Consider the following 15,358-nt stretch of genomic DNA (forward strand, 5'->3'; position numbering starts at 1 on the left):
CCTGCAATACGACGCCAGAGCCGCGTTCAAGATTGCTCGGTGTTAAAGGCAGCTTGGAGCAGCCGGCACGGCCGTGGTGGACCTGGAGAGCGACCCGCGGGCAGCTCGGGACGGGAACATCCCTTGCCGCAGCCGCGCGTCCGCGAGCGCCAGGGCTGGGGCCCCTCTCTCGTCCGTGCGATCCAAGGGTCGTCGTGGAGCGCGGCCGTCCTCCTCCTTCGCTCCCGTTCAGCGCTCTGCTCTTGGCTCCACGCAGGAGGAGGCGAGGCGTGGACACCGCGACGTCCTTCCCCGTAACCGGGCCGGTCTGTGTGGGTTCTCTGCCCTGAGGTAGACTAAGACGAAAGACCACGATCCGCTGTGGCTGGACTAGCAACCTGGTCTTCAAACTCTTCCCCGTCAGCCACAACAGTGCTGCTGGACCTCTCTTCTGCTTGCTCAGTCCTCTCTCCTTCTCCACGGAAAAACACCTGGATTCCTCCCCTTTCCGCCCTCGAATAGCAGCTGTTTCTGAAGCCTCGCTTACACAAACTATTTGAATGGAGTGAACATCTCTGGGAACAGATGGGATTTTCTATCAACGTAATTAAATTGCTACAGCCTCTCGTAAGGACAGAGTTAGATCTTGATCCTACACAGTTCTGATCAGAGTGATGACCTCTTTATGGGCCCCAGGTCAGACTCTTATTATACTTTAAATACTCGCAGCAACGTGGCCCATAAACTTCAGCAAGCCCAAAGACTGCTGCCCGGGTGCAGGTTTATCTCCATTGCCGCACGAGGTTTCTACGTTTCCCAGAGGCGAAGGGATTCATGAGGTAGTGCGCTGGTGCAAACTGCTCTGGGGAACAGCAAGAGCACGAACGCACAAGGCAGCAGTCAGCACCGCACAGGAAGATTACTCAGGTTTAAAAAATTTCCAGGGAACACAAGGCCTGTTTGACCCCCATGGAGAGCAGAAACTCCCATTCCAAATTGCTACAAAAAAAATCTTCCAAACCACTGGGAAATCCATGACATGGAAAAGATAGCTGTGGAAACACACAGGAAGGAAAAATAAAAAAAAAAAAAAAGAAGAAGGAGGCGGCACCGTTTGCACATATTCTGTTATTTATTGTACAGTATTTCACTTAAAGTACAAAGGCATCATCAGTACTCACCAGAATTGTATTTTAACAGGTACATTATACTGCTTGTTAAAAATGTGCTACTTTAATGATACAAGATAGAACACAAATTAATGGAAAGAAAGGAAAGAAAGTTTTTAAAAAATGTAAAAATAAGGTTTTTAGTAACTGAACTGTACAAAGAAAAAAAAACAGAGAGCGGGGATTAGAGCCCCCAAGTCGTTTAAAAATATATACAAGTGCACTGTTATTTACCTTCTAATTAGGACCTTTGGGGTCTGCTTCCTTCATACTGATGAATTTGGGGGGTGGGTGTTACTCAGATGAATAAATTGATACAAAAGTATTTACAGAGAAAGGAAAACAAATCCCCTACTCTTCCAGAAGAGAAACATTTGCCTGGTTGGAGAGTACAGTCTTCCTCCCTACCCTCTCACCCAAACCTTGCCAAAGCAGTGACCTTGAACATGGGAAAGCAAATAGTTACGGGACCGGAGAAGCCGCCAGAGCCCTTTTAACGGTGGGAAAGCGTCTCTCTCTCGGCTCTGTTTTACTGCTTCAAACTCTCCTGCAGACAGGTGAGCTGGGAAGCCAAAACCCTGGGGTCCCACCCGGCAGCCCCCGCCAGCCCAGCCGCCCTGACTACGAGGAGCTGGGGCAGGCCGTCGGCATCAGACGGGAAGAAACAGGTTGGGTTTCGCCGGAGGTTTCTTTCTAGAGAAGGGGGCAACAGATGGGGACAATAATGCTTCGAACTATCAAGACACATTTGTGCTGCTTTTCTAAATCCTCCCCGGGGAGCCTGACCGCGCCGCCTGTGTCATTGCAAGCAAACCCACCAGCCAAAGCGTCCGGCCGCAGCCGCGGGCAGTCCCGAGGACGCTTACACGTGAGCGCTCTTGGCGTGGGTGGGCGAGCTGGAGCCCGAGGCGTAGTAGAAGCGGTTCTCGCCAAACGTCTGGGCGTCTCCCGAGCAGCAGACGATGACGCAGCCGCCGAAGAGGCAGAGGGCAGAGCCGATCCAGCCCGTGTACAGCGAGTAGCCGAAGCTCATGATCGTGGTCTCGCGGTGGGCGCACACGGGGAACCAGATGGTGGCCACCACGCCGCACATGGCTGGGGAGAGGGGGGGAGAGAGACAGGGAAAGGGAGCGTAACTGCGGCGCCGAAGCCCCCGCCGCACGGGGCGCCACTTGAGTTTAGGCTCAAGTTTAGTCTCCCGCGGCTTGTTTTCGCTCGGGAGGGCGGAGGGGAAGCCCGTCCCCGTGCCCTCCCAGCGCCTCGGCGGGAGCAGGGGCCCTTAGCGCCCGACCCCAGCGACCCGGAGCCGGAGGGAGCAGGCAAGCTGCGCCGGGAGCTCTGCGCCGGGGAGGCAGACAGAGAGAGAACAGCAGTCTCTCCTCGGCACTAACGAACAAGAAGAAAAAACGACTGCTGCTTGTTACAATCGGATATGCTATAAGGGAAACAGATTTTTTTTTTTTTTCCCTCCCCCCAGAAGTATTTTTAAGAGGAAGGAAGAAGGAAAGCTGTCCCTGAAATCAGTGCTCTGGAGAGCTGCAGAACGAGAAATAACTTAAAGCAGAAGCAAGACCACGAAAGCCGCGCGCCCTGGCGAGGCAGTTAAACCCGGGGCCCAGAATCAACCGGTATAAATCGCCGTTATTCCTCAGCCCGTGTCCGTTCACATCATTGCAGTCGCCCCAGCTGAACGGTCATGCAAACATTTAGGAAGTAAGCCATCACTTAGCAAGACAGAGCAGGCTTCATGAAACGCGAGCAGAGAACGGGCAGGGGTAGAGAAGCAGCAGCGAACCAGCGGTACAGGCTGCTTTTTTTTTTTTTTTTCCTTCAATGGAGAGGGAAATGTCACACGACTCTGGAAAACGCATTCCACTACCTTACGGAAAATTTCCACTACAGCAAGTGATGGGGACAAACTGTTTTCCAAAAGGAGAACAATATTCTACCTAAGGTCTACTGTCAAGTCAAAAAATGACTGGGGACCCCACTTTTTGGAGGAAACTCCATAGGACTTTTCCATAAAAGGGCAGGAAGGCAGCAGCCAGCGGCGCGGCGAGGTCTGCGAAGCAGGTGACCTGCAGAGCAGATCTCCTCGGGACAGTCAAGAGGGTTCAAGCGCAGTCAGACCCACACCGTTCGGGGGCCGTGTAAATCAGCGGCGACAGCCTCAAACCTGACCGTGCAGGCGTGCCGCGCACGCTCGTGGCTACCCAGCGCCCGGGGAAAGCACGCGCCTCGCGCTCTCCGTGCTGCACACCAGCTCCCCTCGCTAAGGGTCCTACCTCCATCCTGCAAAGTCCCAACATGCACCGAGGGCAGCAGGAGTTGACGGTGTTAATCACCTCGCAGGAGCAGGTCCTAAAACAATACTCCTTTATGGCTCGTACATTTGAGAGGAATTAATCTGTCAATATTTACTTCCCTCGGGGACAAGCTGTGCAGGACTCCATCCTTGTGGCTATCAGAGAATCAGAGCAAAACAATAACAAGACTGTGGCAGCGTTACAGATCTCCACCAACCGCGTTAAAAGATATCTTGAGGCAGTGTCAAAAAGTTAAGGTTGCAAGAGGAAAAAAAGTGGATGAGAGAAAAAATAAAATTGTTTAGTTAAAGCAGAGAACAAACTAGAGCTCCTGGCCAGTACAGCAGAAAACCCATCCCCAATCGCTGCAGCTATTATGAGAGAAAATATTTTCTTATGGAAAAGAGAAGAACATTTGAAGGATGCTAATAAAGCCAGTAATAATTTGGGGCCTCCTCAAAGCAAAGACCCTGCGGCTTTGGAAGGAATCTTTTGGAGAAGGCAGGGAGCGGCGAATAGCATTTATCCTGCGCATGGATTCGAGTCTTGCAAACAAGCCATGAGCCTCTAATGCTTTAAAACAAAAACGTACCAGCTGAGAATCTGAAAAGCATTCTAATGCTGCAGAAAAAGAGGTTCTTTGTTGTCCGAAAAGACACAATCATCTTTTCTTTTTTCTGTCAGCAGTAAATACATATACATATAAATACATCTATATGTCCATAGACTGTAAGAGCCTTATCTTTTCAGACTCTCCCCCACAACACAGGACCGAAGAGAAGCTCTCAAGGGCACGAATACAATAGCATCTCTCGTGCACGCGGCTAAACTACATGTAAAACCACCTTATTTTAATGCTGACAGTCTCAGAAAACTGTGCTACACAAGCCAAGGACCTTCCATGGGTTAGCGTGACCTCTCCATGTTTGGATGCCACCAGCTGCCCTCAGTTACCAGTGACCCCAGGGCTCAGAAGGAGGAACGCCCTGAAACAGCACCGGGTTTTCATTGCTTTGCATAGATTAAAGTTGGCGGTAAATCCTCCAAGGAAGATGTGAAAAGGACAGTCTGTAATTGCAATATTTCTTTCAGGCGGTGGACGCAGATTGCGACTGAAGAAAAGTTGTTTTGCCAAGCAACCCGATGGGATTGCAAAGGACGTTTTAGGGCAAGCTTCAGCGCGTTCCACAGCGGGCTCCACACAAGGAAGAGCTGTTTGTGTATAAATTACGACTACTTCTCTTTCATGCTAATGCTAAGAGACCCTTTGCCTCTGCCTAGCTAAGACTGAGTACAGATGATGGTAGCGCTGTTGCAGTCAACATAGCCTAGCACAAAAGTAAGGCAAGGTCTGCAAATAGAAGGAATATATTTTATTAGACCAACTAGGTTAGTTGGAAAAATGGGCATGTTTGGGGGTGAACACACACTGGCAAGCTTGCCCGCTTTTTGCAGCTAGGGTAGGCGGTCTAGCAAAAGAGGCTGCTTCTGCCTGCCAAGCTCGTCCCGGTAACGCCCCGCTCTTTATCCTTGGGCCCACCACATCTCTGTAAAGTCACAGGGCCACTTCTCAGGCTCCCAACATTTTTACGTCCTTTTTCGTTATGGACCTACACTAGCTCGGTCCATTGAACTGAAACTCTTAATGTTCGACGTTACAGGCATAATTTAATTAGGGGGAAGCATGCCTAAACAGGAAGTACAGAAGGTGCTTGGGGAGGTGGGGAAGGTGGAGCAGGATTAATCTAACTCAAGGGACAGTGAGTCCCTGCCAAATTCCTTAGCAGTAAGCTAAGAGAAGTTATCTGCTGAAGAAAGTATACTTTCCTTTCACAGATAAATTTAATTATTCTGAGTTGCCAGCTGAAAGTCATGCGGATTTCTCTTTCAAAGCATCTGTTCTTGCAGAATGAAACAACAGATATATGGGGGGCGTGGGGGGTTCTGTGTTAAAGGCAATCTTTCCATTTTGATATCAACGGCTGTATGAGTAAATCTCGTAACAGCCACTTCAGCAAAATAGCCTGGCAGAACTCTACTGTATCCACTGACAATGTTCAAGTTCATGGTCCAGGCCCCAAAAGTGCAAAGTCGTTTTTCCTTGTGCGCAGCACAGCAAAGTCCGTGTGCGCGTGACAGCCTGGAGACGTGCTTCCCCAGCGTGTGCCAGCTCCCCTCCTGCACAAAGCGGAGGATCGGCCACCCCAAGCCACCCGCCCACCTAAGAGCGCACCACGTTTCGAAGTTCAAGCCGCGGTTTGAGTGTCATGGTGTGAAGTGATTTATTCCTATTAGGGGAAACAGTGCTGTTTACATAGGTCTTTTAATATTCACAACTTCTCAAAAGACCCAGTCCTTACAAAAACCCACATTCAGACTTTGGCTCTCAAGAGTCAACTCTTCTGAGAGGAAAGCGGTGTCCAAAAGAGCCTTTTACAGACTTTCATTCATAACATGGTCGTTTTGCAGTAGTAATTCCTGACATCTGATATATTTTTCATCTGTGTTTTTCAGCGTCCCACGTCCCTCCCCTCCACTAGGAAAATGACCGCTTAGTAACCAGCAAGGGGTCCCCTGAATTAGCATCAACAACACAGGATGGACCAGGGTTTTTTCCATCAACACTACCATTTAAAATGTTTTCGTACTAGTTCAGAGGGAACCACTGCTGACAGTTGCTTTCAGCAATAAATCAATTTGCTTGGGCAGATAGGATGAAGCAAAGACATAAATACACCAGCAGGCGGGATAGGAGGGTGTGCACACATATGTCACGCTCTTTGTAGCTTGCTATTATCAGTGGGTATTAAAACCAATGGAATATTTGAGCCCATCTTTTTCCTGGCAAGTTTTCAATTTTTTTTTTTTTTTGGTTCCACATTGTGTTTTCAGCTCCTGCTTTTCTTTTTAACAGTGTCAATGATAAACTGCCATCCCTTTCCTGGACGAGTAACATTTGTCACGGGATCAGCTCTCATGATCAGATCTCCATTCTCAGTATATCTGGTGTGGCGGTATGTGTTTTCGGTTTTGTTTTTTGGGGAGGGCTGTGTTTTTATTTGTTTTGGGGTTTTTTTTGTTTTGTTTTTTAACCGGACCTCTGGGAGTTGGCCTCCATTTAGAGGATACGGCTGGAGCCCTTGTGGTTGAGGAGAAAATGCTGAAAACCACGAATGAGAATTGAGTGGTCGGAAGGTAAATAAGAGCAGTCTAGGACATACTACTTCCAGAATATCATGACTTTGAAGTCAGTATTATGTCTTTTGAGATCTGATTCGGACTTATTAAATGCTCTGGAATAGTAGCACCTCATTTTTCAAATAGCAGATCATTAATCAGCTTAAATAATGTCAAAGTCCCAGGCCCTGTACATCATTCTTCTTCCAAGGGGACTGTCTTGATAATCAGCCTGGAAAAGTTTAGGTTTTGTAAAAAGAAATGTGGTTTTTTTTTTTTTTTTTTTAGAACTTCAGAGCAAAAGGGACACATTTATTCTTCATTTGTAATTTGACAAGAAGCGTTTCTCTTTTTCTCCTCTGGCTCATGGAGCACTAAAACTTTTTTCATTTAACCTCTTACGCTTGTCCTCTTCGGTGGTGTTACACCGCAGCAAGACCAGCGTAAGGGAGCGGCACACTAGGCCCCAAAACAGCTGGTACCGCACCGCAAGGGTCTGGGGTTTCAGCTTGTTCTATCACAGCCTCATGCAATATGGTCACCACAATTGATTTGTCTCCTGCGCTGATCCTATAATCCTGTTGCCCCATTAGCTTTCGTCAGCTGGGATCGGGTCCTCTCGGACCGTCTCACAGGAAAAGCAGATCTACGGGCAATCCTCTCGGCTCCGCGTGGGCGGCTGCACCCGGCGGGGCTCACCAACAGCTCGGCGCTCTTGGACTGCAACGGAGAACCCAGGTTTGTTTGCCTCGAAGGGCAGCTCTGCGGGGACCACCCCAGGTCCCCGGCAGAGGGTGTCCAGGGGCCAGCCGCCTCAGTCACTGCTTCCCAAAATTTCACTCACAGGAAATATAGCGCTATTTTGCTTGCTTTGCCAAGCCCAAATACGTTTGGGGCAGGGACGAGCGCCCACATTCCAACAGCTCGCCATTCGTAATAAGGATTTTCTGGAAAGCTGTCCAGAAGCAGGCCCTGGAAAAGGCCTGGAAATCCTAAAATCCTGATTTTAGGATTTCCAGCTGTGGCAATGTCCCTTTAAAGCCCAAAGGCATTGAAAGGTCCCGTGGGTCTCGGTCTGACTGCACTTCCCCTTAGACTGGGGTGAGGGTTAAGGTACTGACTCGTTCTGACTGCTTCTCGCCAAGGAAGCTCTCGAAGCAAGGAGCGGACAGAGGACACCCGCTGCGAGCAGGCACAGCTCGGACCTGCTGCCCTGCGCTCAGCCCCCTCCTTCTCTCCCGTCTGCCTCTCACGAGCTCTTCCCCAGCCGACTGCATAAAGACAGCAGCTCTCCAAGGCAGAGCACTGACTACCTCTGTTGTGGCAGCTACATCCAGCGCCCACTTGAAAAAAAAAGAAGGAGAAGAAGAAGAAAGAAGAAGACGAGCATGATGTCAGCGCTGGCTGCCAGCAGCCGGCAGAGCCGCACAAAGGGGCCACTTTCCCTCACCCCTCCTCCTCTGCCAAACAAACGGGTGAAAACAAGGCACCGCAGCCTGTTGTTGAGATGACGAGGCTTCAAGAACATGCAGGTGCTGCACTTGGGACAATGAGCTCCACAGTCCAAGCTGCTCAAAACAATCTCCTCTGCAGGCACCAAGAACGGGAAGAAATTCCCAGGGGAACTTGGAGGCCAAGGGCAAGGCTGGTGGGGCAGAGAGGGGTGGGCTCGGGAGGCACAGGGGACACGTCATCCTTCTCCCCCGGTCTATGTCACCTCCTTTCTTCCTCCCCTGCTGTCCCTGCAGGACCAGCACACTCGCAGTCATGCGCTTCCCTCCGCCTATGTCTCAGCTTGCTTTGACTTGGGTGCATCTGCAATGCGCAGGGAAAATTCGGAGGCTGTTCTTTCCCTGCAAGCAGCTTGGGAGTCTAGACCCTCTTCCAAAAATAGTAACGCTTCCACAGCAAACCAGCAAAACCCAGCGCCTGCAGGCAGCTGTCTGCGTGTCGCTGCTATCACCCTCCCGCAGACACAGGCGGTGGCCTCGCGTGAGGCTCTGTGCCAGGGGACTCCGTAAGACAATGCACAGTAGGGCCTCACAGCCCTCCTCTCTCCTCCCTGCCTCCTCTCTTTGTCCTCCTCCTTGTGTTTACGCCTTCTGTTCGCCCCGCAGACTGCAGCAATACTGTAGTACTTCAGGCACAGCCAAGCCCAGACGAACATGTTTTCAGGTGAACATGCTCAACCGACTTGCACCGCGCTGTGCTGAAGTGGAGGAAGACCTCCCGCTCCGCACGCCTGCGGGGCAGACGGGCGCCTTACCCAGGAGAATGATGAGGATCCCTCCCAGCTGGGAACGGCGGTACTTGGCAGCTCCAGGCTCATGGCCCATCCGGATACAGGGCAAGACCGTTATCAGCAAGAAAATAGCCGGAAGACCCAGAACGGAGGCGGCGATCATCAGTGCTCGACACGCTTGGACGTACCCTGTGGGCAAGGCAAGGAAAGACGATTCTGATTATTCGGCACGAGAGAAGACGACCTTTGGACACAGGCTGCTGCCTGACCAGCTCCCAACACTTGCCTGGAATATGGGAGAGGGGGTTCAGTCCTTTGTGCAAATAACTAAGTATTCACCTGGCGTAAGGCAGAGGGACTGCATTACACTGGTTAGTGCATGAACACAGGACATGCAAGTTCAAATTTTTCCACAAAATAGGTCGCGCTGCCTGGAAAAGACAAACTCTTCCCAGCAAGGCACTGAGAAATCGTGGAGCTGGGGAATAGAGGAAGGAACAGAAAGGGAAACATCTGGGAAGGAGTTTTCCTAATTCTTTCCAGAAACAGTCTTGAGTAAACAACAAGAATTTAAAGTCTTAAAGAAATGGCTTGCTCTGACCAGAAAAGGTCTGCAGTACCCGTCGGAGGAGTGCCGAATAGTTTAAGATTTGTTCCCGAAACGCGCAGGCCTGTAAGACACGCCGTCACCAGCTGCACTGAGAAGGTGAGGACAGTTGACTTGGGAGAAAGCGGGACACTCGGCGATCGGAGTCCCGTACCCACACTGCACATCGGGAGTTCAGCCGGAGCGCGGGGTCCCAGGCGAGAGCCCCGTGACTCGAGCTGACCGCTGGATCGGAGTTAGGGAGAAGAAACGACTGCGCTTCTCAGAGTTGTCTGAGCTCTCCTAACCGAGGGCCAGGTTATTCTTCTGGATCCCCACAGACATCTCTGGACCCCCGGGCATTTCATGAGGGTCGTCAACCCTGTCCTTCCTGCCTCCCATGCAACAGCCGCCTGACACGAGGCGGCGAGGGACAACAGGGGCCTGGGACCGTGAGCGTGCCGGTCAGGGCCCAGCTATTTATATTACTCTGTGAAGGGCTATGTATAACAATGTATTAAATTATTTATATTTGCATTTGTATTTATGTTTGTATTTATAAGATAGGTCATTACCTGCATGCACAAGGGAAAAAAAAATCAGTGTAAGATTTGCTCCAGCGCCTGGTGAGCCTCCCCGGCTCTCGGGACAGTCTCAGCAGGGCCAGCGCCCTGGCTCTCCTTCCCTTTCTATTGACAAAATGAAGCTGCCACATGCAGACATGGAGTTTCATGAGGACTCAAGGAATACTAGCAAACAGGAGTCTCAAGCAAGAACCGCTGACATACAGCTAAAGGGACCGGGAGTCAGGATTTTACTCGTCCTGGACTGTGTATATTGAATATTTGCTTCATTTTTCAAAGAAAGCTAAACAAAAAACAAGTTCTCTCATGAGTCCGGGGCAGAAAAACAGACCCTGTAACAAATCAGGTGCCAAAGCCCAGTGTGGTTTCTGCGTAACCGATCCCGGTTAAACTAGCACAAAAACACGTCAGTCGTAAGGACTTGACTCAGTCAGTGACAGACGCTGGGCACACTTCAGCTACCAGACACACTAAGGTGCATTTCTGTCGGGGACAGCGATGGACATCAAGAAGTTAAAAGCAGAAGCATCTTGTTTTCTGATCTGTTTCTCCTGAAGAGAAACACTGTTTTCTGTTGCTAAAAGTTGTAATTAGCTATTAATTAAATTTCATTAAAGAATGTTTCTTCAGGGCGAGTCTTTTCTCTCTCTTCACTACCGGATCGTATTGAACAGCAGCAGCAATAAGGAAGGTAAATCTGCTAAGAAGTACGCGCGCAAAGGGAGAGCAGAAGCAAGCTGGACAGATGCAATGTTGTTAGACGCCATGTAACACAGACTACTACAGGGGCTGTATCAGAGAGGAGTTCAGAAGTAGTCTTTCCAGCCTCCGCGACATTCTCCTCCCAACAGCGTAGAGGAAGGTTTGTATCTACCCAGGCAGGACTGGAAGAGGCGTCTCTGAACTGCTACGTGAGATGCAGCTGAAAACGTAGCACAACGAACAACTGCTATAAAGCTAACAGAGACTGAAAGAGATGAAATCGCTAACGCACAGGGACAAGATCACACAAGGACTTTGGCTGGCAGGCTTGGTTAGCTCAAGAGTTATACTAGCATTGACGGTTCGAACACCTTGCTAAATTTTTGCTTTAGTGTAAAACTAGTTGAAAATTACCACATAATTAGAAAACGTCAAGAGAGATTAAACATAGTTATATCTGTTTGCTATGTAAAAGTTTTACCTTGCGTTAACACAAGCGGGAAGCACAAGAACATCAAGACTAATGACAGTCTTCCCAAAGATTACAAGTGATAGCATCATTAACAATAGATCCTGAAAGATTCGTTATTCTCCAAATCATTTTAGGGGATTGATCTTCAATATCTGTAACAGCTCGTCATCCTCTCAAGGCAAAACTAAGTGGGACGTCTGTATACTTCAGGATACTGTATCGTACCTTAACACACTGTGATGTCTCGCAATACAGTCTAGATGAGAGATGCGGAGGGAATCGCAAGAGTTTATTGAGAGCAAGGATTGATAGCATTAAGTGGGCTTTAATAGCATAAGATGCTATGCCTAGATGTAATTGAAACCCGGCCCGATTTACTGAAAGTCACGCTGAGAGCTATCATTGAGATTCTGTGGCATATCCAACGGGCCGGCTGCGGCGGGGAGGAAGCGGAGGGGGCTCTGCCGCGGCTCGCCCAGCAGCAGGAGCTGCCCCGCGCGGCGCAGCCTTTCGCGCCGCGCCGCTGCGGGGAAGGGCGGACGGGGAGTACGCACCTGGCAATATGAGGATGTCCACGAGGGGCTTGCAGTGATAGAGGCCCGTCGCCATGACACAGTCCGCCCAGAGCCCTTTGGATCCCAGCTCGTCCATCTTCCTGCAGGTGGTAATGGTGTAGCCGCAAGTCACTACCCAGTCGTTGGTGGCAGTTGCGACAACCACCCCGATCCACCCAATAAAGCTGCAGACAAATCCAGCCAGGTGCAAGCAGGTGGCCACCATGTCGCTCCCTTAGCCTAGCAAGGCGGGCAGCTGGAAAGGAAAGCACACAGAAAGTTTCAGTCAAGCAGGGTGCGGAGCTGGGGGCGAGCTCGCTGCTGCAGCCCGGCCGCCGGGGCCGGGAGCGCCGGGAGCAGGAGGGACCGGAGTTTGGCGCGAAGAGGTCCCTGAGCACTGCCGCTGGCAGGGAGCTGCCGCTGCCCAGCTCGCTCCCGGGGAGGGGTTAGAGCCGCCGCCGGCCCCGCTACGGCGGGGAGGAGCGAACAGGGAGCCCCAACTTCTCCCCCACCGGAGGGGAAGGAGGATGCGGAGGGGAGGAGGTGGGGAATTACATCCCCTGCCGTCCCAGCCTGGAGAAGGAGGGGAAAGGGACTTGGGAACGGTAAACGCTCCCGGGCACGTAGCCCCCTCTAAGCAGGAACTCGGTGCCTTTTCGTTAACAGAACCGATCTCTCTTTCTGCAGCTGAACTGATGCCTTAAAACGCAAAACAGACTACTGCACTTAAATGCGCACAGTCCGACTACTGAAACTTCAGAATAAAGAAATGCAAATTAGAGCAGTGTTGCCGAGCCGAGCACGAATGATCACACCGGCATTTTCTGATGGAAACACAGGGCAAGAAACACAGGCAGAGCTGCGCGAGAGATGGAGTCGATCAGCTCGTCAAAGCCAGCAGCAGTCCTGCAGGAAGCAGCCAAAATCAGGCTCGCTTCCTTTCTTTTCTGGTGTTTTCAGTATCTGCAAAAACATAAAAGGCACATCACAACATTGTCTCTACTTGTGCCTGAGTTTTCAGAAGTACTAATAACACCCAGAATGTCGCAATAAATTTTTCAACAGCATCTCATTTCCACTTTTGAGTCCTAACATTTAGGATAAGCGGCTTTTGACTCACACTCATTAGGTTTGCAAAGTCGAGTCTGTTCCATAAAACAAGGAACAGTACACTTCAAAATGTCACGAGGAGAAAAGCTTCACACACTGCTCTGAATCAGGAGGAATATCTAGGCAGAGGGGATATTTTCCTAATTTTACTTTGATTTTACAAACATATTACATTGTTGGATGCCAGCACATTCCTAATAAAACACGCACGCACGGGTGCCTCCACCAGCACTTACATTTTGCAAAGGTTTGGAGCCCGGCAAATAAAACATGCCTAGAGAGACCACTAGTGGAGTACTTTTAGCATTGCATTAAAAAAAGGAAAAATCTGACAGGAAGAAAATTAGAGAACGATAAACTTGCTCTATTCCTACAGCTGTTAATGAAAAAGAAATACTGGAAGCTACACTGCAGTCATAAGATATCATGAATAAAATACATGCTCCTCTTCACCGAAAAGGGTTTTTCTCCTATTCCCTAGCAAACAGACTACGGATAAAACATGAGTAACAAGCCCATTCTAAGCTTCATTTGACACGTGCTCTTTAGCTTCAAAATTCAAGGGCACATGGACACAATTTCATTTTGTCAAAGCTTCCTCTAAACACTGCAGTTACTACATAAATAGTACTACAGAGTCGATAATTACCTTTAAGAAGTAGTAAAAACACATATGAGTTTGTTATAATACATACAAATTTAAGAGCTGTGTTCATGTTTATTTTATATGGTCGATTATACTCCTCGGGGTTTGCTCTATCCCCAGTCCATTGCAGTTTCGCGCAGCCGCGCTGCCAGCTAGCTGCCTTTCCCCGGACTTTGGTGGTGCTTCCCCTGCCAGTGGTTGCACCTTTCTGCACAGCTTATTCTGCTCTGCTGCCCCTTTCTGGTGGAGCGTGCTGTTACTTACAGCCAACTCCCTTTTTGGCTTTGTCTGCGAGTCCTAGATGGATTGAATCTTTCTCCCCAGAGTATGCTTACTTGCTTATTATTCAGGAGACAAACTTGTCACCTCTTGAGTGCAACTGGTATTGTTGCACTCCTTGGAGCATGCAATTGCCTTCAACAGGCCAGGCATCAGCTCCCGAATTTGAAATGAGACAATCCGACGAATTAACACCTTCCTGCCTCTCCCCTTCGTTGACTCAGTTTACATTTTTTCAGTCTAGCGTTTTCTCCATCCAGCTTTATAACACTACGTAAATTAAACAGACATCTGATCTGTTTGTGGCAAGTATAAATGCTCATAGCTTAATACTGGTTTTCAGTCAGGACCAGATGCAGGATACTTTGGGATGATCAGTTCCAACCTCTATCATCTAATGATACTGTAACCGTACAGTCTGCTGCAGCTTGCAAACATGCATATGCTCTAAAACATGCTGATACATATATTTCTGATGTACTTAAAGTATTTCATTTTTCTTCAGAATAACAGAAGGGAAATGTTTGCAACATTTTGATATTCCATTTCATCACACGGCTGAGATTAAAAGCATCTTACATGGGGACAATGCAGACGTGTCCTGATGCATGAAAAGAAAAAAAAAATTTTTTTGTGTATTATGTCCCAGGATATGAATTCTTAGGCCGTGGACCCACCCTAATGTAATTCAGCTACTGCAGTTTAACAAGCCTCCACGCGCCAACTGAGCTGCTTCCTGTGGCGAGGCACATACTCTCGAGAGCTGCACAAACTGACAGTTATTCACCCCGTTTGAGGGCAGTATCTTCCAATTCAGATCTGGCAAACACTTCTATGGTGCTAATTCAATCATCTCTTACAGTTGTGAGACCAAGTCCTTAACCACAAAGGCTGTTTATGCTAAGGTCAATAAAATAAGAAACAACGATGACCTCAAAGCTATACGCTAAATAAACCGAAGGATTATTTAGGGTAATATTCTTAAAATTTGCCATTTTAAAAGCAATTGCTACCCATGCATTTACTTCAGCAACAGGGTGAACATCTTAAAAGCATTGTAATCTTTTCATTTTGTTATTTAAGCATTTTTCCCTTACCAGCATCTAGTGTTTTCTCTGACAAAGGACATTAGTTGCAGTTAGCCATACCTACTTAGGCAAGCTATCAACACCCTATGGTTTTTTCATGTAAGTGACTCACCGAAACTTTTTCTTCATGTGGTTTTTCAGTATGCTAGCTTCTCCCTTATTTGGAAATACAGTAGAATACAAATATAGGAGGAGATGCAGAAATAAACATGATGCACTGAAGGGTTAATCCTTTAAGTTGCGTAGCTAGTTGCTCATTTTCTTCCACACCAAAAGCTGAGCTCATGAAAACATTACTGATTTCATCTGCATTCTGTGTGGGGCTGCATCATTTCCCTATCTACAGAATAAGGCTAAGTTAACTGTACACAGTAACGTTGAAGGTCTGCGAAACTCTGAAACATAATGAGGATTTCCCGTGTACAAGAGCAGCACCTTAAAACAAGGACAACATGCTTTCTGCT

General features: G+C 48.8%; 1 protein-coding gene across 1 annotated transcript; it reads right to left on the reverse strand.

The window, feature by feature from the left end:
- Positions 1-1,092: 1,092 nt before the first annotated feature.
- Positions 1,093-12,600, reverse strand: CLDN11 (claudin 11). Its single transcript, XM_068954055.1, has 3 exons — positions 11,772-12,600; positions 8,898-9,062; positions 1,093-2,243 (listed from the first exon to the last, which is right to left on the reverse strand). The coding sequence occupies exons 1-3, from the start codon at positions 11,995-11,997 to the stop codon at positions 2,011-2,013; spliced, it is 624 nt and encodes a 207-aa protein (XP_068810156.1). The 5' UTR covers positions 11,998-12,600; the 3' UTR covers positions 1,093-2,010.
- Positions 12,601-15,358: the final 2,758 nt, after the last annotated feature.

The sequence above is a fragment of the Struthio camelus genome, chromosome 9 (assembly GCF_040807025.1).
Source record: "Struthio camelus isolate bStrCam1 chromosome 9, bStrCam1.hap1, whole genome shotgun sequence".
Taxonomy (NCBI): domain Eukaryota; kingdom Metazoa; phylum Chordata; class Aves; order Struthioniformes; family Struthionidae; genus Struthio; species Struthio camelus.